The sequence below is a fragment of the Misgurnus anguillicaudatus genome, chromosome 7 (genome assembly GCF_027580225.2).
Source record: "Misgurnus anguillicaudatus chromosome 7, ASM2758022v2, whole genome shotgun sequence".
NCBI lineage: Eukaryota > Metazoa > Chordata > Actinopteri > Cypriniformes > Cobitidae > Misgurnus > Misgurnus anguillicaudatus.
This window is the reverse complement of record NC_073343.2, coordinates 27212073-27239590: the sequence shown is the minus strand read 5'-3', so window position 1 is coordinate 27239590 and position 27518 is coordinate 27212073. Positions and strand designations below refer to the sequence as shown.

At 37.6% G+C, this 27518-nt stretch overlaps 2 protein-coding genes across 2 annotated transcripts; one reads left to right on the top strand and one right to left on the bottom strand.

Moving 5' to 3' along the window:
- The first annotated feature begins 284 nt into the window (after window positions 1–284).
- Window positions 285–20142, top strand: disp2 (dispatched RND transporter family member 2). Its single transcript, XM_055172919.2, has 8 exons — window positions 285–570; window positions 10694–11098; window positions 11756–11785; window positions 12300–12423; window positions 12935–13062; window positions 13167–13252; window positions 13352–13449; window positions 15501–20142. Exons 1-8 carry the CDS (start codon window positions 479–481, stop codon window positions 18975–18977), a joined length of 4440 nt encoding a protein of 1479 aa, XP_055028894.2. The 5' UTR covers window positions 285–478; the 3' UTR covers window positions 18978–20142.
- A 2517-nt stretch (window positions 20143–22659) lies between these two features.
- Window positions 22660–27183, bottom strand: rpusd2 (RNA pseudouridine synthase domain containing 2). Its single transcript, XM_055173000.2, has 3 exons — window positions 26422–27183; window positions 23791–24087; window positions 22660–23675 (listed from the first exon to the last, which is right to left on the bottom strand). Exons 1-3 carry the CDS (start codon window positions 27139–27141, stop codon window positions 22926–22928), a joined length of 1767 nt encoding a protein of 588 aa, XP_055028975.1. The 5' UTR covers window positions 27142–27183; the 3' UTR covers window positions 22660–22925.
- Between the last annotated feature and the right edge of the window lie 335 nt (window positions 27184–27518).

Sequence of the window (27518 nt, the reverse complement as noted above, 5' to 3'; positions counted from 1 at the left end):
GTAGCTCATTTTCTTAAATGTCTGCTGTTCCATAGAAATTGAACTGAAATATATCTGAAGCACACTACGTTGTAACTAATTTAATTATACACAGTCCATTACATTGTACATTAAAATAATGAACTGGGGAACGCTGCATTGTATCATATGCAGCAAACCATTGCACCTTCTCGTAGTAATAGTGCCTGGAAAAATACAAAAAGATTTCAGACACACCTATCTGTGCAATGTTAATGCGAATCATAATGCGAATCTGTTGTGTTCTTCAGCACCACCCTCGGGTGAACAGCGCCCGTTCAACACCTCGATCACACAGCGACATCCAATAAGAGACGATGGACCAGCCTACATACTCCAGCAAACGTAGTGTTTGCCTTTAACACCACGACTGCATCTCCAAATCGATAACATTGCACAGATTACAGATTTAATAGTGACAGACGGTCCCCAGTTGGATATTTAAAGCGTCAGTATTAGCATGGATACAGGGTCTATTTCTAGAGATCGCGATGATGCTGAAACCATCGATCTATCTACAAAACGGCGATCTTCTCAGGAGCCACCTCAAAGGTACGTGCGTGATATTGTAGTTATAAGTCATATAATGCATAATTTCAAAAGCAAGTATAATTTAACTGGGATTTTTTGCAAATAATAACTAGGATTAATTATGATCGTGTCGCTTGTTCAATATGTCTCTCATGCAGTTGGACTTTGGCTTTTGTTTACAATGGAGAAATACTCATAACTGGGGATCGAGTGAAAAGTACGAATACGCTTGCACTAAATGCTATAAATGTTTGTTGGGTTAATTGCCTAACAATTTACATTATACAGTAGGTAGGTTACATCAAAAGGTGTTTATTATGTTATAATAACCCACAGATATACTGGCATTCAGCAGTATACTTAATCAAGAGAACAATTCTAGCGTTATAGGTTTGACTTTTCCCGTCAAAAATGTAATATAATTGATCAGAGAATGTTTTTATTACAAATACATTCATTCATCTGTTTATGTTTTAATAGACCTCTAATGATAGAGATGTTTTAGTTGAGGGAAATGCACATGTGTTATTGATGAGACGAAAAAGCACACGTTTTTAGGAGACAACATATTTTGTAGAAATTCTGTGATTAAAAATGCACACACCAGAACCAATAATACTGAAGTAGGGTTAGATCTTTAAAAATATAAAATATTTTATAACAATTTTAGTGCTCACATTTATGATTAAAACAATGAATGTTACAATTCTGAGGTGCTTATCTAACTAATTTTAGACAATTAAAAAAACACTTGCAAAGATATTTAAGCCACCAAATATCTGAGATATCATTATAGTTAAAGCCACAATATCTAAGCTTTTGTAATAAAATATCCAAAAACCATTCACACAGTAGCTGGGTTTCCATCTAAAACGTGAAGCGAATCTTTTCAAAGTTCGCAAAAACAGAAAAGTAATGTGAATTAAAGTACATTCACATTATAAGCGACTTTGTCGCTGTGTGTCGCATGTCTCTTTCAAAAGAGGCCTTTCTATATCTGGTTGTCATAAACAAATGTAACGTCCACTCCAGTAAAGCTGCATTCAGACTAGCAGCGACTAGCAGTGGCGACCGTATGGGCGTGTCCAGCGACGCGAGAAAGTTAAGAAAAGTTTAACTTTATGCAAATGTCGAGCGACTTTCAGGAGCGACTACCAATGAGAACAAAGCAGTGGAGTTCACGTCATCCTTCTCTCGTCAGTTACTGGCGTGAATGGTACTCATTTGTTTATAACAAGCAGATTTAGAAACGCCTCATTGAAAGAGACAAGCGACACACAGCGCTAACGTCGCTGGCTGTCTGAACGAGGGGTCAAGCTGCATTCAGACTAGCAGCGACTAGCAGTAGCAGAGCGACGGGATCTCATTGATATTAATGGAAGCTTGGCGACTTCCGGCGACACGAGCGGCAGTGACCGTTGGCGACTGGATGGGGCGTGTCCAGTTGCACGACAAGGTTGAGAAATGTTTAACTTTATGCAAATTATGAGCGACTTTCGGGAGCGACTACCAATGAGAATGAAGCAGGGGAGTTCACGTCATACGTCTCTCGTCAGTTAGTGGAGTGGACGTTAGTCATTTGTTTATGACAACCAGATATAGAAACGCCTCTTTTGAAAGAGACGAGCGACACACAGCGACAAAGTCGCTTACCTTACAGTCACATTAGCTAAAAAAGTGAACGACACCGAGCGACACGCACTCGCTTGATGGGCGTTCCTTGGCTAGTTTCTAAAAGCGGTATCAAAAGTCACTTTAGAGGTATTGTTAAGTTACAAGAACTGTGTTTTTGGATATAAAAGTATTTATTTCTCAATAAAAGTAACAAAATATATGAGATAAAATGCCAAACTTATCAGATATATACATAAATACGCATTTTCCGCAATCTTGAATTATTTTCTCAGACTCGACCACAGACCTACGTCACGCTGCTCCTTCACTCCGATTGGCAGTCGCTTTGTCGCGTCGCTCATCATTTGCATAAAATAGCCTGCTTGTCTATTTTGGCCCCGCCTTGCTCGCGCAGCGGCGAGCTCGTCGCTGGCAAACGGCCACTTTCATTGAAAATGAATGGTAGCCTGTCGCTCTGTCTCTTGTAGCTAATGTGACTGGGGGGTTATAATGTGAATGTACCTTAACTGACGAGAAACGGATGTTTTTAACTCCACTGCTTCGTTCTCATTGGTAGTCACTCCCGAAAGTGGTTAATAATTTGCATAAAGTTTGTCACGCGACTGGACACGTCCCATCCAGTTGCAAACGGTCGCTCATGTCGCCGGAAGTTGCCAAACTTCCATGGAAATTAATGAGATTTGCATTGAGATGCTGCATTTTCATCTAGTTCTTCAAGCGGATAATAGCTTTATTGGTAACCTAGTGACCAGCAGTAAACAAAACAAAGCAATAACGTGAACTGAATCGTAACGAATCCTGTGCATTTGAAATTAAATTTGGTGTTTTTCCCTCAAATCCACTTCTGAACTGCTGCATTTGTTTTAAACTTTTGCATGTGCTTTGTAAAAGGTCCCGGGGGTTGCCATATACATAAGCGAAAGCAGATGATTAGGCACATGGGTTTAATGTTCCCAGAATTTATTCGCCAAATGCGTTTCCATCTTTCATTATTCGCATTTACTCTTTTTGCACGAGTCAAAAGCCACCTCAAGCTAGCATAAAAACTTTTTTGCGAATTAAGGGATTTTTATTCGAAATTTGGCATTTCCATCACTCGTTTCTGTTACTTCAAAATGCTCATAGAACAGGGGGATGGAAGCATAGTGATTATGATACACTCACAAACGGTGCTAACTAACACTAATAGTGGTTCTTGGCTCGTAATCATAGAGGAACCATTTTAAGTGCTATATATACACCTATGAAGCCCCATACGGGGTTCATATAGCACCACTGTAGCACCACATATGGTTCTACGTAGCACAATATGGTTCTACACCAGTGCTACAGGTGCTTCATCGGTGCTATATGACACTTAAAATGGTTCCTTTATGATTGCGCGCCAAGAACCACTTTTAGTACTATTTAGCACCGTTTGTTTTTAGAGTGTATATTTAATGCAGTTGTGTACTTACATTATCCCAAAAGTTCCCAAGTTCCGCTTGTAGAAACTACGGCAAAACGAGTGGACAAACATGGAAGTGGTGTTTATACAGCATCTAACACGCAGCTGTTGTGCCTTGCACCTAATTCATTACAATGGCATAAAATAATGTCAATGCAAAAAAAAACATCCACGAACATGATTAGCGAATTCCATATCTGCAAGATGAAAACAACATCCCCCATTATCCCACTCTCCTTCATAACGTCATTCGCTTTTGTTATTGTGTTATTGTGTAATAGTGACCTCTAGTGGTCAAAATCTACATGTTGTGGCTTTAAAAATATTTGGATAAAACTTTAAAAAAATTTAATGGTAAGTCATTTGCATGGATCATGGCGCATACTAAAATTCAACATTTATTTTCAGATTCATTTATTTTAATTTGATTCTTTTTTTGCCTTTCTCTTTCCTTTTGCAGTTCTTATAATGGAATACAGTGAGCCACACTATTAAAAAATTAAAATGTTCATAAAAAACTGTATGGTTTCACTAGGAACCGTTAACATCCACTGAACGTTTTTTATTACATGAAAGGTTTGTTTTGGAAAAAATCTAGACTATAAAAATTGGTTCTTTGGCTCAAATGTTTTTGGGAACCAAAAATGGTTCTTCTATGGCATCACTGCGAAGAATCCATTTATCACCTTTATTTTTAAGGACTCATCTGTACTCTTAGTGTGACATTTTGTTTCATCATGGCTGAAGGTCCTCTGTTCGTCATGGCAGAATGCAGGTCCTCTTTTCCATTAACACAAAGATTAACGTAACTGACGAAATCTGTCTCTGGAGATGAAAGAAATGTTGAGCAGATGGCAAGATACATTCTCCATGTTTGGTGGAGAAGATCCAGCTGAAGCTGCAGTGATTCATGTTTGAACGTGACCCTCTCTGCATGGAGAAGCCTTGTCTTTATTTTCCAATGCGAGTCACACGCATTGGCCTTCTGAGCAGCATTTGATTTGTTAATTAAAGGTTTTCTACCATGTTATTTTCTGTTGTTTATTTTTCTTAAAATGGCTGCACATATCCTACACAAAAGCAAGCTCATCTCCCAGAGTTAAATTGCCACAAACAAACCTGCGAGATGTTATAGTCTGATGTTGAGAAATTATTTTCTTAAGCATTAAAATCTTGCACATGCATGCAAAATGAAAGAGGACTTAATCTAGATCTACAGCAGAAAAGATGTGACTGAACAATTGCAGTATAATTTGTATATTATAAGGCATATTGTGTCGCGAGTCATGATGTGCAACAAGATGCCGCGTGTCTGTAAGCAAATTATTACTAGACTGATTCACCCGTGAATCACTCCAATTATTTTTGAGTCACCATGGGTTTCAGTCGCCTGTAGCAAATCATGCAGTGTACAGTAAAGTGATGTCCAATGGCAACATCTGTATTATATTTGTCCTTGGTTAGATTACACTATGAGGTGTATGATACAAAATGGACCAAACAATAATGGACAAAATAATTGGCAATAATGCGAACCATATTAGGGAATCTGGGTTTTATTTGAATATACAAGACATGCTTAAAAAAACCAAAAAGCTGACTGTTAAGGTGATTGCTGAAAGGGCAATTTAAGCTGAAAGGGGAATTTTACAAGCAAATTTACTCCGGAAATTAAAATGCTATTCATTAAAGTCAGTTTCCCCATCCTTGAATTACATTAATATTTATGCATTTAGCAGACGCTGTCCATATTTTTGTTTCCTGGGTTTAAACCCATAACCTTTTGCACTGCTAATGCAATGCTCCACCACTGGGCTATAGGAGTGATCTTAAGTATACAGGTTCTTATCAGAAAAACTGCTTTACAAGCTGTCTATTCTCTTTACTTCTGTGCTGCTGATCCAAATTCATCCTTAGAGTCTGACAGGCCACAACAATCACCTCTGTGTCCTGCCGTCCCAGATGAACCAGCTGCAGAGCTGTCCAATTAAATTAAGGATGTTCTCCTTCTGATAACCATCCAAACATTTGCTGCATGTGCACATGATAAACTCATCATCAGATGCAAATGTTAACCTTTGTAAAACAAACAGTAGTTTATTAAAAGTGGTCTGTTTTGGTGAACAAATTGTGTATCTATGCTGAGAAAGTCAATACTGCTTTACCTTAAAGGGATAGTGGAATTATGGATATGGAATTAAAATATATTAAATAAAAAAATAGGGGTTAAAGTTTGGCCCGCATCATTTGTATATTTTTAAAATCTTAAAAAGTTTTGAAATTAATTATTTCGACACAGAGATGGCTGATCTGTTGCAGTCGTGTGATTCAATATTTGCATAGCTTATCGGCAGGGTATTAATAAAAGTCTGATACAATATTGCGAAAGTACAAGCAAGCTATAAACAAAGATTGTAAATCTAAGGTGTAGGGTTTTACCAAACCTGATAACTTTTGTTAAATATACTGGTGTTATAAATAAAAGACAGGCTTAAATATATATATATATATATATATATATATATATATATATATATATATATATATATATATATATATATTTATACAACAGTTCTTTCTGGTTCTCGAATCTGATTGGCTAAGAGCCATACGATATTGTACTGATAACGGCACAGTAACCGCTTCACCTTTCGTATCATTCCGCCACCTAGTGAATGGAGGTCCTAAACAGGCTCATCTCTGAATGGAAAAACACAGACGCCCTGTTTTTAAACACTCTCCGTGTGTCTCATTAGTTTACTAGCTCATAAATCAGTCTGTGAATCCCCAATCGGAAGTTATTATTCCGTCAAAGATCAGCGTTCTTGTATGTTACGTTAAAGTTAATGGGAGTAATGTCTTGTCACATCGTGTGGACGATTAACACTTAGAAAGAGGAATATAAACACTCGTTTTTTTCTGGAGCTATATCTCTTATCAGAACGCGAAAACACCGTGGAACTGCAGGTAAGCACCACAGCTTTCAAATGTGGACATTGATCATTTACTTAATTGTGACGTGACTATTAAAACATGTTATGAGACATCGCCACTGATATATTTATAAGCAGCATGCAAAAACATCTCTCTGACACTTATAAAAAAACGTTTTATATAGTACTGATAAGAACAAAGTTTAATAATAATAATAATGGAGTGCTCGTATTGCGTTAAGAATAAATGAGAAAGCAATAGTAACGTTATACAAATATAGTTTTATTAACTTTTACCTCGCGCCAAAACAATAACAACACAAAATACACTAAATATGAATAAAAAAAACAAGTAATAGTTTGATCATGACACCAAATACTGCTGATTTGATCTCATTTTGATGATCATAAACAAACAAGGCCAACATGAGAGCCAGGGAATCCCTGTCAGAGATGTAGCCCAGAGAGGGCGGTGGTCAGCGGGGTGAGTGAACACTGATGTCCGCTCATGCTTTGGTTCTCATTCGTACCGAATCTCACTAAGCAAACGTTCAAACAGGCGCTATCCTTACTAATCGACTGTAGATTTAAATATAATACATATACATTCTTGACTGAACTAATCTTAAAACTACACTTTGTGACCAAGAAACGGTAATATAAAGAAACGGCTTTTCCGTCCATTGAGTTGTTATGACATTCAAAGCAGCCCAAAGTGTTACCTGTCATTCTGGCCGCCCTCAAATCCGTGGCGGAAGAAGTAGTTCTCAAACAAAGAGGCTTTTAAATAACTCTGTTGTTGTTTTCTAGTTTTCGTTTTTCAAACGTGTGACGTCAAACTGTTGTATAAAAGCAATATCGCTCTCGGAGTCGTGTGATATAGCTCTATATCATCACGGCTGTGATTGCCTACGGCCTCGTGCCTCTGGCCTAATCACAGCCGTGATGATATTTAAGCAATATCGCTCGAGTAGGAGTGTGATATAGCTCTATATCATCACGGCTGTGATTAGGCCAGAGGCACGAGGCCGCAGGCCGAGTGCCGGAGGCAATCACAGCCGTGATGATATAGAGCTATATCACACGACTCCGAGAGCGATATTGCTTTTATACAACAGTTCGACGGCACACGTTTGAAAAACGAAAACTAGAAAACAACAACGGAGTTATTTTAAAAGCCTCTTTGTTTGAGAACTACTTCTTCCGCCACGGATTTGAGGGCGGCCAGAATGACAGGTAAAACTTTCGGCTGCTTTGAAGCTCATAACAACTCAATGGACGGAAAAGCCTTTACTTTATATTACCGTTTCTTGGTCACAAAGTGTAGTTTTAAGATTAGTTCAGTCGAGAATGTATATGTATTATATTTAAATCTGCAGTCGATTAGTAAAGATATCGCCTGTTTGAACGTTTGCTTAGTGAGATTCGGTACGAATGAGAACCAAAGCATGAGCGGACATCAGTGTTCACTCACCCCGCTGACCACCGCCCTCTCTGGGCTACATTTCTGACAGAGATACCATGGCTCTCATGTTGGCCTTGTTTGTTTATGATCGTCAAAATGAGATCAAATCAGCAGTATTTGGTGTCATGATCAGACTATTACTTGTTTTTTAATTCGTGTTTAGTGTCTTTTGTGTTGTTATTGTTTTGGCGCGAGGTAAAAGTTAATAAAACTACTTGTATAACGTTACTATTGCTTTCTCATTTATTCTTAACGCGATACGAGCACTCGATTATTATTATTAAACTTTGTTCTTGTCAGTACTATATAAAACTGTTTTTTATAAGTGTCAGAGATATGTTTTTGCATGCTGCTTATAAATATACCAGTGGCGATATCTCATAACATGTTTTAATAGTCAGGTCACGATAAAGTAAATGATCAATGTCCACATTTAAAAGCTGCGGTGCTTACCTGCAGTTCCACGGTGTTTTCGCGTTCTGATGACAAATATAGCTCCAGAAAAAAAACGAGTGTTTATATTCCTCTTTCCAAGTGTTAATCGTCCACACGATGTGACAAGACATTACTCCCATTAACTTTAACGTAACATACAAGAGCGCTGATCTTTGACGGAATAATACTTCTGATTGGGGATTCACAGACTGATTTCTGAGCTAGTAAACTAATGAGACACACACACGGAGAGTGATTCAAACAGCGCGTCTGTGTTTTTCCATTCAGAGATGAGCCTGCTTAGGACCTCCATTCACTAGGTGGCGGAATGATACGAAAGGTGAAGCGGTTACAGTGCCGATATCAGCACAATATCGCATAGGTCTTAGCCAATCAGATTCGAGAACCAGAAATAACTGTTGTATAAAGAGCTATATCACACTCCTACTCGAGCGATATTGCTTAAATATATATAGACAGTTTTATTGCACGTGATACACGTCTGGATCCGAACATTACTTCCGGTTTCGTTTTTTTAATGCTCTGACTAGTTGCTAAACTGATCTCTTGAACAAATGCCTCGTCGAAAATAACAAATGTTTTGGTTTCCTATGTAATCTATGTGTTGTTTTTTTGCTTGTTATATAAATTAACTAAGTTTAAAGAACTTTGTTGTTATTCATTCTTAGCGGAGTTTACCGGAAGCTACGTGCAGCCGCTTGTTTATGTTGTTACTGCTGAAACGGTCTATATATTAATCTCTAATTGAATTTCAATTGTAACATTTAAAGGTACACTCTAGCTCCCCTAGAGTAAACATTTGATTTTTACAGTTTTGGAATTCATTCAGCTGATCTCCGGGTCTGGCGCTAGCACTTTTAGCATAGCTCAGCATAATCCATTGAATCTGATTAGACCATTAGCATCGCACAAAAAATAACCAAAGAGTTTGTATATTTTTCCTATTTTTGACTTTTCTGTAGTTACATCGTGTACAGATATGGCTAGGAACTATACTCTCATTCTGGCGTAATAATCAAGGACTTTGCTACTGTAACATGGCTGCAGCAGGCGTAGTGATATTACGCACTGGCCGAAAATAGTTCCCTGGCATTGAAAGAAAGGGACTATTTTCGGCTGCTGCGTAATATCATTGCGCCTCCTGCAGCCATGTTACGGCATTAAAGTCCTTGATTATTATGCCAGAATGAGAGTATAGTTCCTTGCCATATCTGCCTAAAATCGCAACTTTTAATTTTCAGTCGTTCTTAGTACACGATGTAACTACAGAAGGGTCAAGTTTTAAAGTTATTTTAAAGTTTTTTCAAGTTTTGGTTATTTTTTAGCGCGATGCTAATGGTCTAATCAGATTCAATGGATTATGCTAAGCTATGCTAAAAGTGCTAGCGCCAGACCCGGAGATCAGCTGTATGGATTCCAAAAAGGTAAAAATCAAATGTTTAATTCTAGGGGAGCTGGAAAATGAGTATCCCTTTAAGCATAATAATGTCTGATAAAAGCTTTCACATTTCATTGCTTAAGGACTTAACAAAAGAGAACAAAATATACATATTAAAAATTCTGCCCAAGGTGATTTACATTATTTATCAGTAGGCTACTTTTAGGTTGTTGTTTAATACCATATTCACATCCTGTGCATTTGGGTTGGAGTTCCTAGTGAATTTTCATCCCATCTGAAAAGGCTTTTATGAGATTTGACAGGGTAAGCTGGCAGAGTCCCTCCTCTTGGCCTAATTGGCTCTTCAAGCGTTTCACCGTTACATTTTTTAGACATCATTGCTAATCTAATATATGTTGCCAGCACTCAAACAATTCTCTGGGCAGACATTTACTGACAGCATGCAGAAGGAATTTGTACACAGTATTATCAGATCAAAGGCATATGCATACAAACCTGTATAAGATAACAAATAATAGTATATTACTTAATGCACATTTTCAGAAAAAATGGTCTATATATGGTTCCTGTAGCTTTAACTGGGGCGGTCCCCTTTCCAAAAGGGACACCTAAAGAGGTCAAGTACTTCAGAGGTACCAAAAAGTGCATATTTGAGTACCTCAAAGGTACATATTAAGACCTTTTTAAAGGATATTACCCATTTGTATATGTATATGACAGTATATGAAATTCTTCTCTTTGCATTGCTTAATTGTCAAGCAAAATAATTAGCAAATATATTTCATGTTTCTTAATGTTTTCCCTTCCAGTGACATCCCCGAGGTTTCTGTTTGTAATCCAGACAGTGACGGTACAGATTTCCAAATGTGTCCGGTCAGGATCGAAGAAAACCAAGAAGATAACAGCAGTACATTCAAGTCAACCTCCTCTACTCAACTCAACCGACAAACGTCGCAGGGCTCTGACTATCATTCACCGCAACACAAAAGGTGTCCCTGTTGTGGCCATCACCAGTCAATTGAAAGCAATGTCTGTACAGGTCAAATCAATGCTTTCCATCAAGCAGACTGTTCAACGAGTCCTGTTAGGACTGTCCATAGCTGCAGTCCATCACATCCGTCTTCAGGTCACAAAAAAATACAAAGCCGCTGGGTTCATGGACCTCACGATGGCAGTAACCACAATCCTGTGCAACGTCACATGGTGACAGTGAGGTCCAGACCTTTTCTTATTCCTAATATCTTTTCACAGGACATGCATTCAATTAATGTGTTAATGCAACATGATCTCACGGAAAGTCGTGTTATTGTCACGAAAAATTTTATTAATTTATTTGTGTCCAGTGCACGAAATTCTGCTTTTTTACGTGCCTTGAGCACAAATGTCTTTTTCATGTCACTTTTTTGTTTTTCGTGTTCATGGAACAACTTTCTATTTCGTGTCATTTTATGTATTGTTTTCAAAATTTTTCCCTATTTTTAAGTCATTGTCGCTTGGGGTTAGATTTAGGGTTTGGATGTACTTTTATGTATTGGTTTCTACATGTTTTTGATCTGCTTTTAAAACTATTCTCGCCTGGAGTTGGGGTTAGAATTGGGGTTTGGGTTAGGATGTCTAAAAATTTAACAGAAAGTGAATGTAACCCCAACCCCAAGTGACAATGCTAAAAAAATGGGAGAAAACAATGAGAAAACAATACGAAGAAATTAAACGAAAAAGAAAGTCATGCAACAAACACACTCGTGCTCGGGGCACGAGAAGGGCTGAGTTTTGTGCCATGGACACAAGTGAATTAGTCAAATTTTTTGTGACTATAACACGACTTTCTGTGAAATCAGTCTGTGTTAATGACTTTTTTTTCTCATCCATAGGAATGATGGCTTATATAGAATTCCAAGGAGGTGAGATGCTTATGACAGAGTTTATTTGATTATAATATACACTGTGAGAAATGTTTCAAAATATATCACTTGGACAGTACCCTTTCAAAAAGTACAGCTTTGCACCTAAAGAGTTCATATTAGTATCTCAGAGGTAGATATTGGTACCAAATGTATACATATTTGTACCTAATGGTACATTTTAGGACCTTTTTAAAAGGGTAATGCACAGCTGGGATACATTTTCTGACCATTTTAACGTTTGTTACGAAATTCACAGACCCAGTAAATTATGCATTATTATTATGATGGTTATACAATAGTGCAAAGAGACACAAAATGGTTTAAAATGAGATTAAATTGGATTTATTGACATATTATGAAGACACATTTAGATTATTAGACAAAATCATTCTGAAGTAGTATGGTAATAAAATCTAAAATGGAAAATTTCAGCAGTACCATTTAGGTTAATACACCATATAATTGTATTAAATTTGACTTTTAACACCATTGATTTTTCAATTTTTCATAGCTATTCGCAGGTCATAGCAGAATACCCATTCGCTGTACTCATTTCGTGTACAGTGGTTCTCTTTGCCTGTTCTCTGGCTGGGATTTTATCCGGTCCGCTGCCAGACTTTTCAGACCCTTTGTCGGTTAGTATTTGTCCACGTCTGTACCCTACCTGTGACAACCCATTTAAAGACATATTTACATAAAATCATCAGTTTAAAGAACATTCTGTGAAATATTACATTGATATCTTTATTATTAACTGAGTAAGGTCATGTCAAACATTAAAATTAAAGTAAAATCAATGATTGAAATTAAACTTTGCATTACCTGGATTTTACAGGAAGGGTAGGGTATGTGAAATGTGTTATATCCTAATGCTGATGTTTTAACATTGTGCAAGCAGTGTTACCATATATTTAAAATGATGCGATTGTGCTAAGTATTGAATTGTGAATAATTAAGAACACTTAATTACTAGGAAGAGATTTGTGCAGGAACGGCACTAGACAGTAGTTTATTTTCAGCTTGAATACATTACTGATGATACGCTGAACAACAGTAGCCGTGTCCTTATTAAAATTGTAAATTTGTCCCTCAAATGAATGCATTTTTATAAAGATACTTATACCGGTCTTCTTTCGGACCAAACAGGGATTTGAACCTCGTGGCACAGACATAAGCATCCGGCTAGCGACGTGGATGAGGCTACAGCAAAACACTGGACCTGGAAAATCACTTTCCCCAGTACCCTGGCAACTCGCAGAAAAAACTACAGCGAGGTATTTTTGGTGACGAAACATACAAGAATGTGTTATACTTAACTATACAAAGCAGCAAATGTGTTACTTTTAATACGAATATAAAAATACTATTTGGTTTACAGAGAGGACACAAGCAGAACTCAACAACGCTCAAGAAGAATGTTGCACCGAGATTACGCAGAGCACAACTTTTTTTGTAATGCCCCAGGTGAGAAAATGTAGAAAATAAGTAATTTCCAAATCAAATAAATCAATGAAAACAGGATGTTTATGAAACGAGGTTATATTTTTTTAACCCGCTCTGTAGGAGAACGCTATGCTCAGCTGGTCTTTCGCTCCGGAAACTCTGCTAGTCTCTGGAGTCTAAAGGCAATTTACTCCATGTGCCAGATGGAACAGACACAGGTAAACCAAGGACAACATTTCCTAAAAGGGGATGATATTAAGTCTGTACTTTTTGTGGACAAAAATAACAAATTAATATGGGGCGGTTTTCCAGACCAGATTTGGGTTAATCCAGAACTAGGCATTGGTTATATTAGGACATTTAAGTAGTTTTTTTCAAACAAACCTTACCAAAAAACATTACTGGTGTGCATCTTGAGACAAAACAATGGCACTAAAATAAGTTAAGATATTTCAGTACAAGGTGTTTTTAAATTAAGGCTGTTAAAACTTACATTTAAGTCTGGGACAGGATAAGGGGGCGTGCACACCAAAACTTAAAAAAAAAACTGCCTGGAGGACGCCGAATTCTTCAGCTGAGCACTTTGGTAAATGTGATACTTCAGCTGAGAGCCGATTGGTTGCATTGGTAATGTCCCGCCCCTCCTCCACTGTGATTGAACAGCCGTGTGAGAACTGACATTGACAAGCTTTTCACCCAAAGTTGAATATTTTTTAACTCCATTGGAAACAATTGAAAACATGCGCCGGCAGCGGCCGTAAAAGCTTTGGTGTGCACGCCTCCTTAGCCATGTCCACGTAACCGCCCCTATATGTTCTAAAAATGCTGGGTTGTTTCAACCCATTTTTGGGTTAAATATGGACAAACCAACTGTTGGTTTGAATTAATCTAGAAAATGTCCATATTTGACCCAACCACTGGTGGAAGCAACCCACCATAGGTTCATTTTAAACCCCCACTGTAAAAAATAAGCAGAATTTTTGTCAAATAAACTAGGGCTGTCAAAACATTAATCGCATCCAAAATAAAAGTTTGTGTTTACATAACATGTGTGGGTACAGTGTATAATTATTATTTCTATATAAAAACAAACCCAGTCATGTACTGTATATATTTAAGAAAAATGTGTTATATTTATATATAAAATATTTATATTTATATTAGGGCCGGGACGCGATAAAAAAAAATTAATCTAATTAATTAGAGGCTTTGTAATTAATTAATCGAAATTAATCACATTTTAATCACATATAAATATTTGACCTGAGAACATTGAGAAGTTATTTTTTCACATGGATTTTTAGTATACCATGAATAATGACTGAATACATAAGCTTAAGCAACAAAATATTGTTTATTTTTGTTCAACCAAGTCGTTGTACTCGGAGTCGGGCAAACGTCCATGCTAGCTGCTATATGTTTTGCATTGAGATGATACTTGAGGCTCGATGTGCTGAGGTGATATGTGAATTCCTTGTTGCATAGCTTACACACAACCATGCTCTTATCGACGCATCCATCCGTTCGTTTTTTATAAAAAAGCGATCTCATCAGCTTCTTCGTTCATGTTCACTGTGGTTTGTTGTTGTCTGAAGTCATGATGAACGCTAGTTGGTGCTCCAGTATATTCGGTCCGCCGAAACTCATCCAATGTTCCGCGGTGCAAAAATGTGATTAAAATGCGTTAAAAATGTTTATTAATTAATTAATTAATCTTAATTAACGCGTTAAAGTCCCGGCCCTAATTTATATATAATATAAATTATATAAATGTATATACAGTATTTAAAGGCAAATATTTCTCAAAAATATACATGAATGTGTAAACACAAACTTTTATTTTGGATGTGATTAGTCGCGATTAATCTTTTGACAGCCCTAAAATAAACATAACATTTCAATTTCAAAATTCTCAACTTATCACAAGTCAAAACTTAAAATTGTAGGTTGAATTTACTGGCAAAATATGTGACCATGGCAGTGAAATTCAGGTTAAAGTCTCATAATCTATGAGATTAGGAGCTTCAAAGTTTGATTTTAATCATTGATTTCAATCTTTGACATATTCAGTATTAAAGATATTATGGTTATATTTTCACAAAATGTTCTTTACATTATGTAGGATGATTTTATGTAAAATACAGTAAATCACAAATAATTACTTTAGCTGGGTTTTTACAATGTGCATAATTTTGTGTACATAAATCATCGCATTTCATACAAACGCCACTTTTGTGAAAGCAATGCTGTTTTGTTTTATATATTTCAGATCCGTTCAAGGACACAATTTAAAGAGTTCTGCCAGGTCCGATCAGAGTTAGACGGCTCCACGGGAAAGAACGAATGTTGTCCGAGTTGGTCGCTGGGGAACTACTTGGCTTTTCTCAACAATGTTTCTTCCTGCTTCCATTTGACTGCACAGCATGTGTCTGAAAGTCTAAGTCTGCTCAGATTCTGTGCGCCTTACTACCACGATGGAAGCTTGGTTGCATCATGTACGGAGAGAAGTAAATATGGCCGCTGTGCATCCGTACCACACCAGTGTAAGCAGACAAGTATCTTCCATATTCTTCATTATCTTGTGGACAAGGACTTCCTGGGGCCCAAGACTGTTGAATATAAAGTCCCATCCCTAAAATATAGTGTTCTGTTTTTACCGGTGGAGAAAGGAGATCCGTTGATGAAAATTTATCTGGACCATCTAGAGGGTCATGAGCTCACATATAACAACACCACCATTACCGGAATGGATTTGGGTATTAAACAAAGACTTTTCAAGTATTACTTGGCCCGAGACTCTATCTATCCTGTTCTAGCAGCTCTTGGACTTTTGTTCACAATGGGCTTATATCTCAAATCGCTACTGATAGCGGTGATGTCACTGGTTGCTGTCATATTATCACTTTGCACCTCGTATTTTTTCTATAAGGTTGCATTTCGGTTGACATTTTTTCCACTCATTAATCTCACATCAGCCCTCGTACTTTTAGGAAGTTGTCTGAATCACGCCCTGACTTTTGTTGATTTCTGGAAACAACAGCTAAGCCACAACCCTCCAGGTATCCCAGAGAAAAGAATGAACCGAGTTTTACAGGAAATGGGATACTTGATACTTGTGTCAGGACTCACATCCAGCACCGTATATTACTCAGGCTACATAAGCAGCATCACAGTTGTGAGATGTTATGCTATATATCTTGGTAGTGCCTCTTTGATCAACACTTTATTTGCTTTGGTCTGGCTTCCCTGCACACTTATTTTGCAAGAACGCTATGCCGTGCAATCTTCAAATAATGTCACAAAGGCAGCATGGAATCACTGCTGCTCAAAAAACGCTGGTGGATTCTGGGAGACGAGTTCAAGAAAGCGCTGTCTCTTCACGCTAAAACAGAAGCTCCGGACATTAGGACGAGGGTTTATGGACACAACGAACTTGCTTTTTTTAAAGATTCTGCCTTGTGGTGTAGTAAAATTCCGATATATTTGGATCTGTTGGTTTGCAGTGTTAGCAGCTGGAGGAACATACATATCATGTGTGGACCCTGGCATGAAACTGACAACTTCAGAGACTAAAGAAACGCAGCTGTTCCGTTCCAGTCATCCCTTTGAAAGATACGATGCCGAATACCGCCACCAGTTCATGTTCGAGCGAGTAAAACAAGGTGAAGATGAGCCAATGAGATTAACGCTAATTTGGGGTGTCCTTCCTTCAGACAACGGTGATCACTTTAATCCAAAAAGTAACGGTTCTCTGGGTGTTGATCCTGAGTTCAATATGAGCAGTCCCGAAGCCCAAGTTTGGTTGCGAGACCTTTGTGGGATAATTCGAAACCAGAGCTTCTACTCTCAAATATCAACTGACCAAGAAACAGCGGAAGAAAACATATGTTTCGTCGAAAGCTTGATTCACTGGGTTTCCATACGCCGCTGCTCGGAAAGTGAAGATGCATTTAGTTTCTGCTGCAATGACTTTCCCTTTCCTTACCCACCAAGTGTTTTCGAACAGTGCCTTAGCATGATGGTAGCAGAGCAGTATGCAGAGGGCCACTTGCCCAGTACTGGAGGCCTAAGGTTTGATTCAGAACGTCGAATCACAGCCCTTGTGCTTGTGTTTAAAACCGTACAACGCTACAGCTTTAACTACAGCAGAATGTCACAATTCTATCAAGAGGTCCTGACATGGTTTAATGTGGAAATCTCTAAAGCTCCAGTGGGATTGCGGAAAGGGTGGTTTGTAAGCCAGCTAGGTTTATATGACCTCCAGAGATGTTTGAGTTCAGAGACGTTACATGTGGCTGGCTTTTCTGTAGCTCTCACATTTGTATTGCTCTTCCTGACAACCTGGAATATTCCATTAAGCATCTACTTGTCCATTGCTGTGGGAGGAAGTGTTTTTGCTACCATTGGACTCCTGGTGCTATTAGAATGGCAGTTAAATGGTGTGGAAGCACTGTTCATTTCCACAGCTGCTGGTCTCTCTGTTGACTTTGTAGCCAATTACTGCATTTCATATAGTCTGGCCCCACACAGTGACAGATTGGGAAGGGTCGCACATTCCCTGAAGAGAATGGGTTGTCCGGTAGCTACAGGTGCTGGGGCGTATTTTTATGTGGGCATCATTATGCTACCGGCAACCGCATTGCTTTTCCGAAAGCAGGGGATTTTTCTTTTGCTTGTGAAGTGTGTGGCATGCGGCTTTGGGACTTTTTTCTTTCAGTCATTGTGCTGCTTCTTTGGCCCCCAAAAGAACTGCGGGAAAATTACTTTACCGTGCGTCACAAAGCAAACCACCGAAAATAAACTTTCTTCTTGTTCGGCTCCAGAACCTGGCACTGCCAGTCCATCAGCTAATGGAGCATTTGGCTGTGGCACAGGTTCACGTGTTCGACGAAAATTGAATAAAGAAAGCGATGGTTTCCTCTGCCCCAATCAGGAACACCACCGAAAGCGCCAACCAGTCGGAGGGAAAGGGCCAGAACAGTACGAGCTGCAGCCACTGGCTTGCCAATTGAGCGACAGCTTTGAGAATAGCACTTGCACCAGCAAGCTGTCAAATAGACCTTCCGTCCTTTCTGATGACATTCAGTTCTGCGGACATAGTCCCAGGCAAGATTACGATCGCATCAGTGATGAAGCTGACAGTGAAGAAATGTGCAACATGCACCTTAAAAGTTGCAACCAACCTCCGGCACTACAGACGTCATCGCCGTATAAAGAGAACATGTTGCGTTGTGCAGTCACTCCTCCGCAAGATCCGTCCAAGGAGAAGAATTTGTGCAAGAAATGTCGAGGCCAGTCAAGCAGCGGCCTTAAACTTTGGGATGTGTCTCTGTCGTCCTCTTCTAGTATGGAAGAAATCATGACCACACAGACTACGGACACCGTCAATCAAATATCACTGTCAATAGACGAGGTTGCTAGCTGTCACAAACGACTCCTTTCATGTCAGTCTCAAGGTTCCATGGAGGGACTTGAAGACTCAGATGAGACTTGGCTAAGTGATGTCGAGCCTGCTATTTCTGTTACTCTAGCTGTTAAAGAGGGAGAGTTACAACCTGGTCACCTTAACGGCAAGAGAGACACTTTGCGTTTGTCCTTGAAGGAGACTGTATATGACCTTGCCTCACCAGGGACCGGCAGACTGCGGTCCACCCAAAGTGAAGTACCAGTGATACTTCCCAACAGTAAACCTGATATGCCTGATGTTTGGATCAAAAGGGAAGGAAAGGGTGAAGGTGGCAGCTAAGCAGCACTGTCAACACACTGAGAAGTCCATACCACAGCATGGCCAGTACTTTTTAGGGTGTGCGAAACTTTTGTATTCATCAGCTTGGTTAAGTTTGGAATCTGTCTGAAAATGCAAACCAGACACAATTCAGCAATCCACATCATTTACGTTAAAGAAATGTATTCAGTGCTTACAGAAATCGTTTCAGACCTGGAAAGGACTGATTTTTAAAGCATGATTTCTTGCATGTCATGTACATATACACTGAATGTGCACCCACAAATAGCCTTTCTTCAGGGGCCTTTAATCGCAGACACTTAAGAGAACAACTGTGCCTGATCTTTGACAACCAAGCCATGAGCTTCGAGACACTCACATACATTGTTATCAATTTTATATTTCATTTTGATTTTATATTTCAGGCTAAATTAACAATCATCTTTATCAAAGATTAGTAGCACTATGAAAAAACTACTACAGCAGTTTTACATTTTATGCATAACCTTCACAAACACTTTGTGTAATGCTTGCTGCTGTGGATTTTGCATGTTAATACCTTTTTATTGTATGGTAAAAGACATTTTGCATTTCCAACCCTAAAGTTTTTTATAAAAGCGTTAACGAAACACATTTCTTATTGGCAGAACTAATTTTTAAAAATTTCTTGTTTAACAGTATACAGCAGGACATATTTCACTGATGCCCTTAAAGATTTTTAATTCACTGTTCTATAATACATTGATCCCTAAAAAATGTAAGTGTATGTTTAGTATATCTGAAAGATTGCATATAGAATTCAAAAAGGTTGTATGTAGCAAGTGGTGTTTCGTGATGTGCACAAAGATGTAAATCCTTTATGAATATGGATTTTATGGAAATATAACAGAGGTCAGTCTAATCAGTTTTTTAGCAAAATTCTGAGACCATGCATCATAGTAGCGTAACTAAGTTTATCTCTTTTGTTACTTCATTAAGACCAACTGCTTTTATTAAAGCATTTTAAAATACTGTGCCAAAATGTAAAAGAATGATTTGTGCCAAAATGTTTATGGAATTATGCAGCTGTATTATAAAACCTGCTGGTGTGGAAATTCTGTTGTTGACTTTTGTGTCTGAAGATAATCTATGATGGAAATGTTCAATAAAGTTTTATTTTTAATTAAGGTTACACTAAAGTCTGTTTTTTTTTGGGGTGGTTTTCAAGTTACAACAAATTGGTAGTTCGTTAAAAACCTCTGATTAAAGCCGCAATATGTAAAATTTTTGTCATTAAATATCCAAAAGCACTTGGATTTGATATATTTCATGGAGTTCTGTACTTACTTTATCCCAAAGGTTTTTAATTTGTTTTTGAAAGTGGAGTATTCCTTTTAGCTTTGCCTTTGTTATTGTGCGACCTCTAGTGGTGAAAATCCTACATATTGTGCCTTTAAAGGGTTAGTTCACCCCAATATGACAATTTTATCATAAATCACTTACCCCTATGTCATTCTAAACTACCTTCAGTCTGTCTCATAGACTGCAGTTTGATTTACACAAATCAAGCCCAAAGACATCGCCAAAAAGGTCTGTGTTTCATCAGTAGTTCAATGATAATATTTTGAAGCGAAGAGAAAACTTTTGTGGGCAAAGAAAACAAAACGAACAATTTGTTCTCCTGCTTGGTTGTTCAGTCTGCGTTCACGATCAGACTACGGCACATGCTGCTGACGTGACCTGCTGACGTAGTTGCCAGTGTACAGACACAGAATACGCTGGCAAGTAATTTGTGCAGTTATATGGGCTGTTTAAGTATTGTTTACCATGTTTGCATTATGGCATAAATAAAAAAGGAAAAATGTCAGCAGGTCACGCAGAAGCATGTGCCGTAGTCTGCTCGTGAACGCGCACTGAACAGCCAAGCAGGAGGACAAATTATTGAATTACATAGTTTGTTGTGTTTTCTTTGCATACAAAATTGTTCTCGTCACTTCATAATATTTTTATTGAACTACTGATGAAACGCGGATCTTTTTGGCGATGTCTTTCATTAATTTCTGGGCTGGATTGTGTAAATCAACTGCAGTCTATGGGACAGACACAACCCTCACGGTTTTCGACAAAAATATTTAAAAATGTGTTTTGAAGACAATCGAAGGACTTTGTAAGTGATTTATGATAAAATTGTCATTTTGGGGTGAACTAACCCTTTACATTTTCTGTATATGCCAGTCCCGGCTCGTGACTGCTCATCCGAGGGGCGCAAATTCAAAATAAGTGTTCGGAGTGTCATGTATGTTGCTTGCGTTTTCCAAATATATGTGTTTGTTGCGTCATGTTAACCATGTGCATCACGTGTTTTGTCAAAATAAGTGCCTGCTGCACACGTGTCAAAATCGTTTATGATAAAAGAGATGCTCACGTTAACAAAATACACGCAAGACACTCCCTTAACAGTAAACTTTGATTACGCATGAGATTAGGCGGGTGATTCTCACGAAACCATTGAAACACCACGGCACTAATGATTTTAGCTTTAAAATGTGTAATATAGTAACATTAAAAAGCATCAGAATTAACACAATACTGTGTTCTACCTTGCACAATGTGTGATTTCAACATAAGAATTTATAATTGTAAATTTTATCTCATTTTCTGCTGAAATTCTCATTACCGCAATGTGTCCGGCTGTGTTTGAACATGCGTTATGTTGTAATTTAATCAAATTAACACAAAAAATATTAAGAAAAAAAATAAATGGATGTTTTGCTAGACTACTTTAGATGACAGAAAAAATATTTACTGAATATTCATGTATAATAATAATGAAGAAAAATTAGGAAAATGATGTGTCCATGCCTGATGTTCTCATCCTCCGCAACACTTTTTGAGAACAGTTTAAGCACACATACAGAATTTTAATAAAGTGTGATTTTGAGTGACCAAGCACATGGACCAGTTACTTCAAGATGGCTACCAGGTAAGATCATTTTTTTACAGGTAATTTGAAATATTGTCTTGTCAGAATGCTTACACGACATTTTGATTATCATTACCGCAACAGATGCTTATTAAATGTTAATTTAATTAATAGAAGCATAATACTTTGATTTTAAATGCATGTGCAGAATCTCCAAATTATGTTCTTTCAGGTTTGTCATGTCATTTTGAAAATATGTCAGTGTTGATGTTTTCTGAGTGTTGCGGTAATGAGATTTTTTAGGACTAATTTTTAAAATTATGTTACAAAAAGTGTTAAATGATAAGTAAAAGTTTTTAAATTAATGTTCCCATTTACTCCAGACTTTGTTTTTCAATGTCTGGTGGGAAAAAAAGTAAATTTAAGCAATTTTTACATTTTCATGCTTGACATTTTTAAAACCAGGTTTTCGTGAGAATCACCCAGGTGAGTATCTGGCAAACGCGAGCGTCTCTTTTATCATAAACCCTTTAAACGCATCTGCAGCAGGCACTTATTTTGACAAGACACGTGATGCACATAGGATCACTCGACGCGCAGAACACATATTTTGATAAAAGGAACCAAACACATGACGGGCTACATACATGTTGTGATGAACTTCAAATTGAGTGCCCTAGAAAAAAAGTCACCGGCCGCCACTGGTATATGCACATGACATTTAGCATGTGACATTGTAATTATATTTTATACAAAAATTATTATTTAAATAGAAAAAAAATGAAGTAAAAAAAATCAAGCTTCTTTTTTTTACTTAAGTCAGTATTTTATTGCTGCATGCTCCAGTTGAAAGACATCATATTCATATTAAATTGTGCAGACGTAAAACAAACTTAAATCCTAGCTCTGAGTAATCCAAAATAAAATACCAAAATCTGGCAAATTAAAATGAAACCACTTTCATTTCACACTGAATAGATTCAGTAACAAAAAGATGCTTTTTCACCCGTGTCCACTCTTATTCGCTGTGGTTTTAGGTAAGTAATGTTGATTAATCTGATTCATGTTTAATCCTGAATCCAGTCTTCTTTAGCCCAGTCAGGCAGTCGGGTGCTATATTCAAAGTCAGGTCCTTTGTAGCGCAATGCATGTAGGTACATCACCAAATCCTTCTCTGTTGGATCGGGCCGCACAATTTTACACTCGCCACATAAATGATCTCTAACAAAAGCTTCAGTTTTAGTGGGTTCTTCTACAACAGAGTCCTCTTCTTTCTGAACACCATTCTTCTCTGCTTCAGTTTCACATGCAAGGGGCGCATCACAAGAACTGGCATCACTTGGCTCAGGTACACTTTTCATTTGGCTATTGTGTTCACCATCACTACTCTCCGTCTTTGGTCCATTCTTTCCAGAGACTTCATCATCAGGTAAATCCAACAAATGTAAACTCTCCTTAGAACGGTGCTCTTCTATGAGGGCTTCTAGGATCTCTTCATTGCTCATACCCACCAGTCCTCCTTTGGCTCTGTTCGGACCCCACGCAGAAGACCCATAGATGGGATCGTTGAGGATCGGGAAGCCAAGATACTGAAGATGGACCCGAATCTGGTGAGTACGACCTGTAAGCGGCAGGCAACGCACTACACTAGAGCGTCCATTATAGCTCAGTTTCTGGAAGACCGTACGGCATTCTTTGCCTTTGGGATCAACTCTGCAGAGACCCACCTTGAAAGACACCACCAGTATGGGTTCCTCGCATATGACCTCACCATCAGGAAACTCTCCATCCACACGACAGACATATTCCTTCTCTAACTGTCAAAATATGGTGACATTAAGTGTGGGTTAGATCACGCAATGCCAATCCAACACAAATGCAATTTTAATGTAATATAACAGTATTGTATTCAGGTAACAATCCCTGTCTCACCTGTCTTTCTCGAACCATCGCGTCCAGTTTCTTGGAGACCTCCAACGTACGAGCAAACAGCAACACACCCGAAGTGAGGCGGTCCAGTCGATGTACTGTATGGAGACCACTAAGGCCATTCTCCTTCCCCAGAATGAAGATGACTGTATTGTGGCGGTAACGTCCGCAGGGATGCACTGGTAGTGACGCAGGCTTATCTACCACCACAACTTCACCATCATCTACCAGAACCTCCATGGGCTGACCATTCACAGGAGGTTCATGCCGATGCACTGTGTTTCTCAAATAGTCATTGTTCTAGGAGAGCAAAAACAGATGCAGATGTAGACTTGTATGTTTGACTTGGTTGTATACCGATTGGTGTATGACATCAAAGTACTGCAAGAAGTCTTTGGTATTTTTATATTATATGCTGGATGGCTGCGCAAGGCCTGCGTCGAAATCATATAATTCCATACTATACAGTATGCGAAAAGCAGTATGCCAAATTAGTAGCATGTCTGAAACCTCAGTATGCAAAAAAACAGTATGGGAAAAACACTCAGATTATCTATTGCTTGTGTAAGGATTTCTCAGTGTGCATCGGATGCACAATTTAATTTCCCATGAGGCAATGGGAGCGTGACAGCTGCCAAAAGTTAATAAATTAAAAATATGGGAAAACGGGCTACACGGCAGCTTTTTGCGTAACAAGAAATAAATGCCTTCCTCGTTACATTTTTCTTGTTTAACAAGACGTAACTATTTTTGTGAGGTGATTATGTTATAGGTGACCAAAGAGACAGGTCACCACACAATGCATGGCTAAACTCACTAAACTAACACATACTATATAGAACTTACTGTTTTAAGGGGTCAATAATTTGATAATTCATTGAATTAAGTATGTACTGTCACAGCACATGGTAAATGTAGTATGCATACTACACTTATACATAATAAGTGGAAAGTACTGTTTTAATGGTCAATAAATTGGAATTTCATTAAATTTAGTATGTAGTGTCACAGCACATGGTAAATGTAGTATGCATACTGTACTGTCACAGTACATGCTAAATGTAGTATGCATACTACACTTATACATACTATGTAGAACGTACAATTTAAAAGGTCAATAAATTGATATTTCATTAAATTTAGTATGTACTGTCACAGCACATCGTAAATGTAGTATGCATACTGTACTGTCACAGTACATGCTAAATGTAGTATGCATACTACACTCATACATACTATGTAGAACGTACAATTTAAAGGGTCAATAAATTGATATTTCATTAAATTTAGTATGTACTGTCACAGCACACGCTAAATGCAGTATGCATACTACACTTATACATACTATGTGGAAAGTACTGTTTTAGTGGTCAATAAACTAATATTTCATTAAATTTAGTATGTACTGTCACAGCACATGGTAAATGTAGTATGCATACTGTACTGTCACAGTACATGGTAAATGTAGTGTGCATACTACACTCACATACTATGTAGAACATACTATTTAAAGGGTCAATAAATTGGTACTTCATTTAATTTAGTATCTACTGTCACAGCACATGGAAAATGTAGTATCCATACTACACTCATACATACTATGTGTGTAGTATGCATACTACACTCACACATACTATGTGGAAAGTATTATACTCATATATACTATAGAACTTACTGTTTTAAGGGTCAATAAATTGGTACTTCTTTCAATTTAGTATGTACTGTCACAGCACATGGTAAATGTAGTATGCCTACTACACTCATACATACTATGTGGAAAGTACTGTTTTAAGGATCAATTAATTGGTACTTCAGTAAATTTTGCATGTACTGTCGCAGTTCATGTTAAATGTAGTATGCATACTACACTCCTATACTATATAGAACTTACTGTTTAAGGGGGCAACATATTGATACTTCATTAAATTTAGTATGTACTGTCCCAGTACATGGTAAATGTAGTATGCATACTACACTGTTACATACTATGTAGAACGTACTGTTTTAAGGGTCAATAAACTGATACTTAATTACATTTACAATGTACTGTTAATGTAGCATGCATACTACACTCATACATAATATATAAAACTTACTGTTTTAAGGGTCAATAAATTGATCTTTTGTTAAATTTAGCTTGTACTGACTGTCACAGTACATGGCAAATGTAGTATGCATACTACACTCATACATACTATGTAGAACGTACTGTTTTAAGGGTCAATAAATTGGTACATCGTTAAATTCAGTATGTACTGTCACAGTACATGGTAAATGTAGTATGCATACTACACTCATACATACTATGTAGAACGTACTGTTTTAAGGGTCAATAAACTGATACTTCATTAAATTTAGCATGACCTGTGAATATAGCATGCATACTACACTCATACATACCATATAGAACTTACTGTTTTAAGGGTCAATAAATTAATATTCCATTAAATTTAGCTTGTACTGACTGTCACAGTACATGGTAAATGTAGTAGTATGCATACTACACTCATACATACTATGTAGAAAGTACTGTCATTAAATTGGTACTCTATTCAATTTAGTATGTACTGTCATACTACAGGATTTCAGACGCAGGTCTAGTGGGTTTAGTAGTGTTGTTTTGTGATTTCTTACCTTTAGTGTTATGTTTAGGTCATCCACGGGTGTTTCATTCAATCTAATCCGCCCAGCTTTCACTGCTTTATTATAGTAGTCCATTGACTCGGATCGAAATTCACTTTTGAACACTTCGAACAGAGTTTTACCGATCCAACGTCCCTTGCAATACGTCTTAAAATCATAATAGTACGGATACACTTTGCGAAGTCCATCCTCAAAATAATACGAGGTTTCTGCAAAATGTTCCTGACTGAAACTCACACCCGGGTTGCGTTTCTGCGGAGGCGGGACGTACCGCTCACCTGAACGCTGTTTACCGCATTTCCTTCGCTTTTTAGATCCTTCTTGTGTTGCTGGCTTATCAGTGTCGTCGCTTTTACGTTTACCACAGTTTGTCTTAACGTTGATGTCTGGAACACAGCTTTCATCCTTCTGGGAGCAATTCTCCGACACTGTCGCTTCATTAGTCGCCATGGCGTGAAATTTTGAGCGGCACAGTTGTATCTTTAATTCATAACGTTTGCATAGGTTCGAGTGTGAGAATGAGTCGTTTATTTTCGCACAAAAGTTAATTCTTCTGACATTTTGCTCAGTCCGTAGCGTTCCCACAGTTTTAATGTTTACGTGTTCTGTCAAACAGACGTTTCTCAGCAATAGACTAATTTCTCGTTTGCCAAAGCAAAGAAATACATTGAAACCAGCTACCTTCCCATTCACACATGTGAACCATGCCATCCATTAGCTCAATGACAAGTTTCTTTCCGTCGTGTTTTGATGACGTAACGCTACGTCATATGTTTACTAAGGTTTTTTATCTTTATTTATTTATATTTTAAAGAACAAGAACGTTCCATACCTATAAAAGGATAACAATATACTTATTATTACATTTAAAGTATTTACCAATGGATCAAATCAAAAGAAGAATAAAAAATAAACAACTACATGGGGATTTTAAAATAAATCAATAAAAGAAAAAGTTAAAAAAAATTGTATACATTCGTTTTGCTTAGTTTACTTATGTTGTACAACGTTGTTTACACGTTTTATATCTGTAATATATTTTAAATATTACAATAAATGTTTAATATTTTAAACAATATATTTTCATG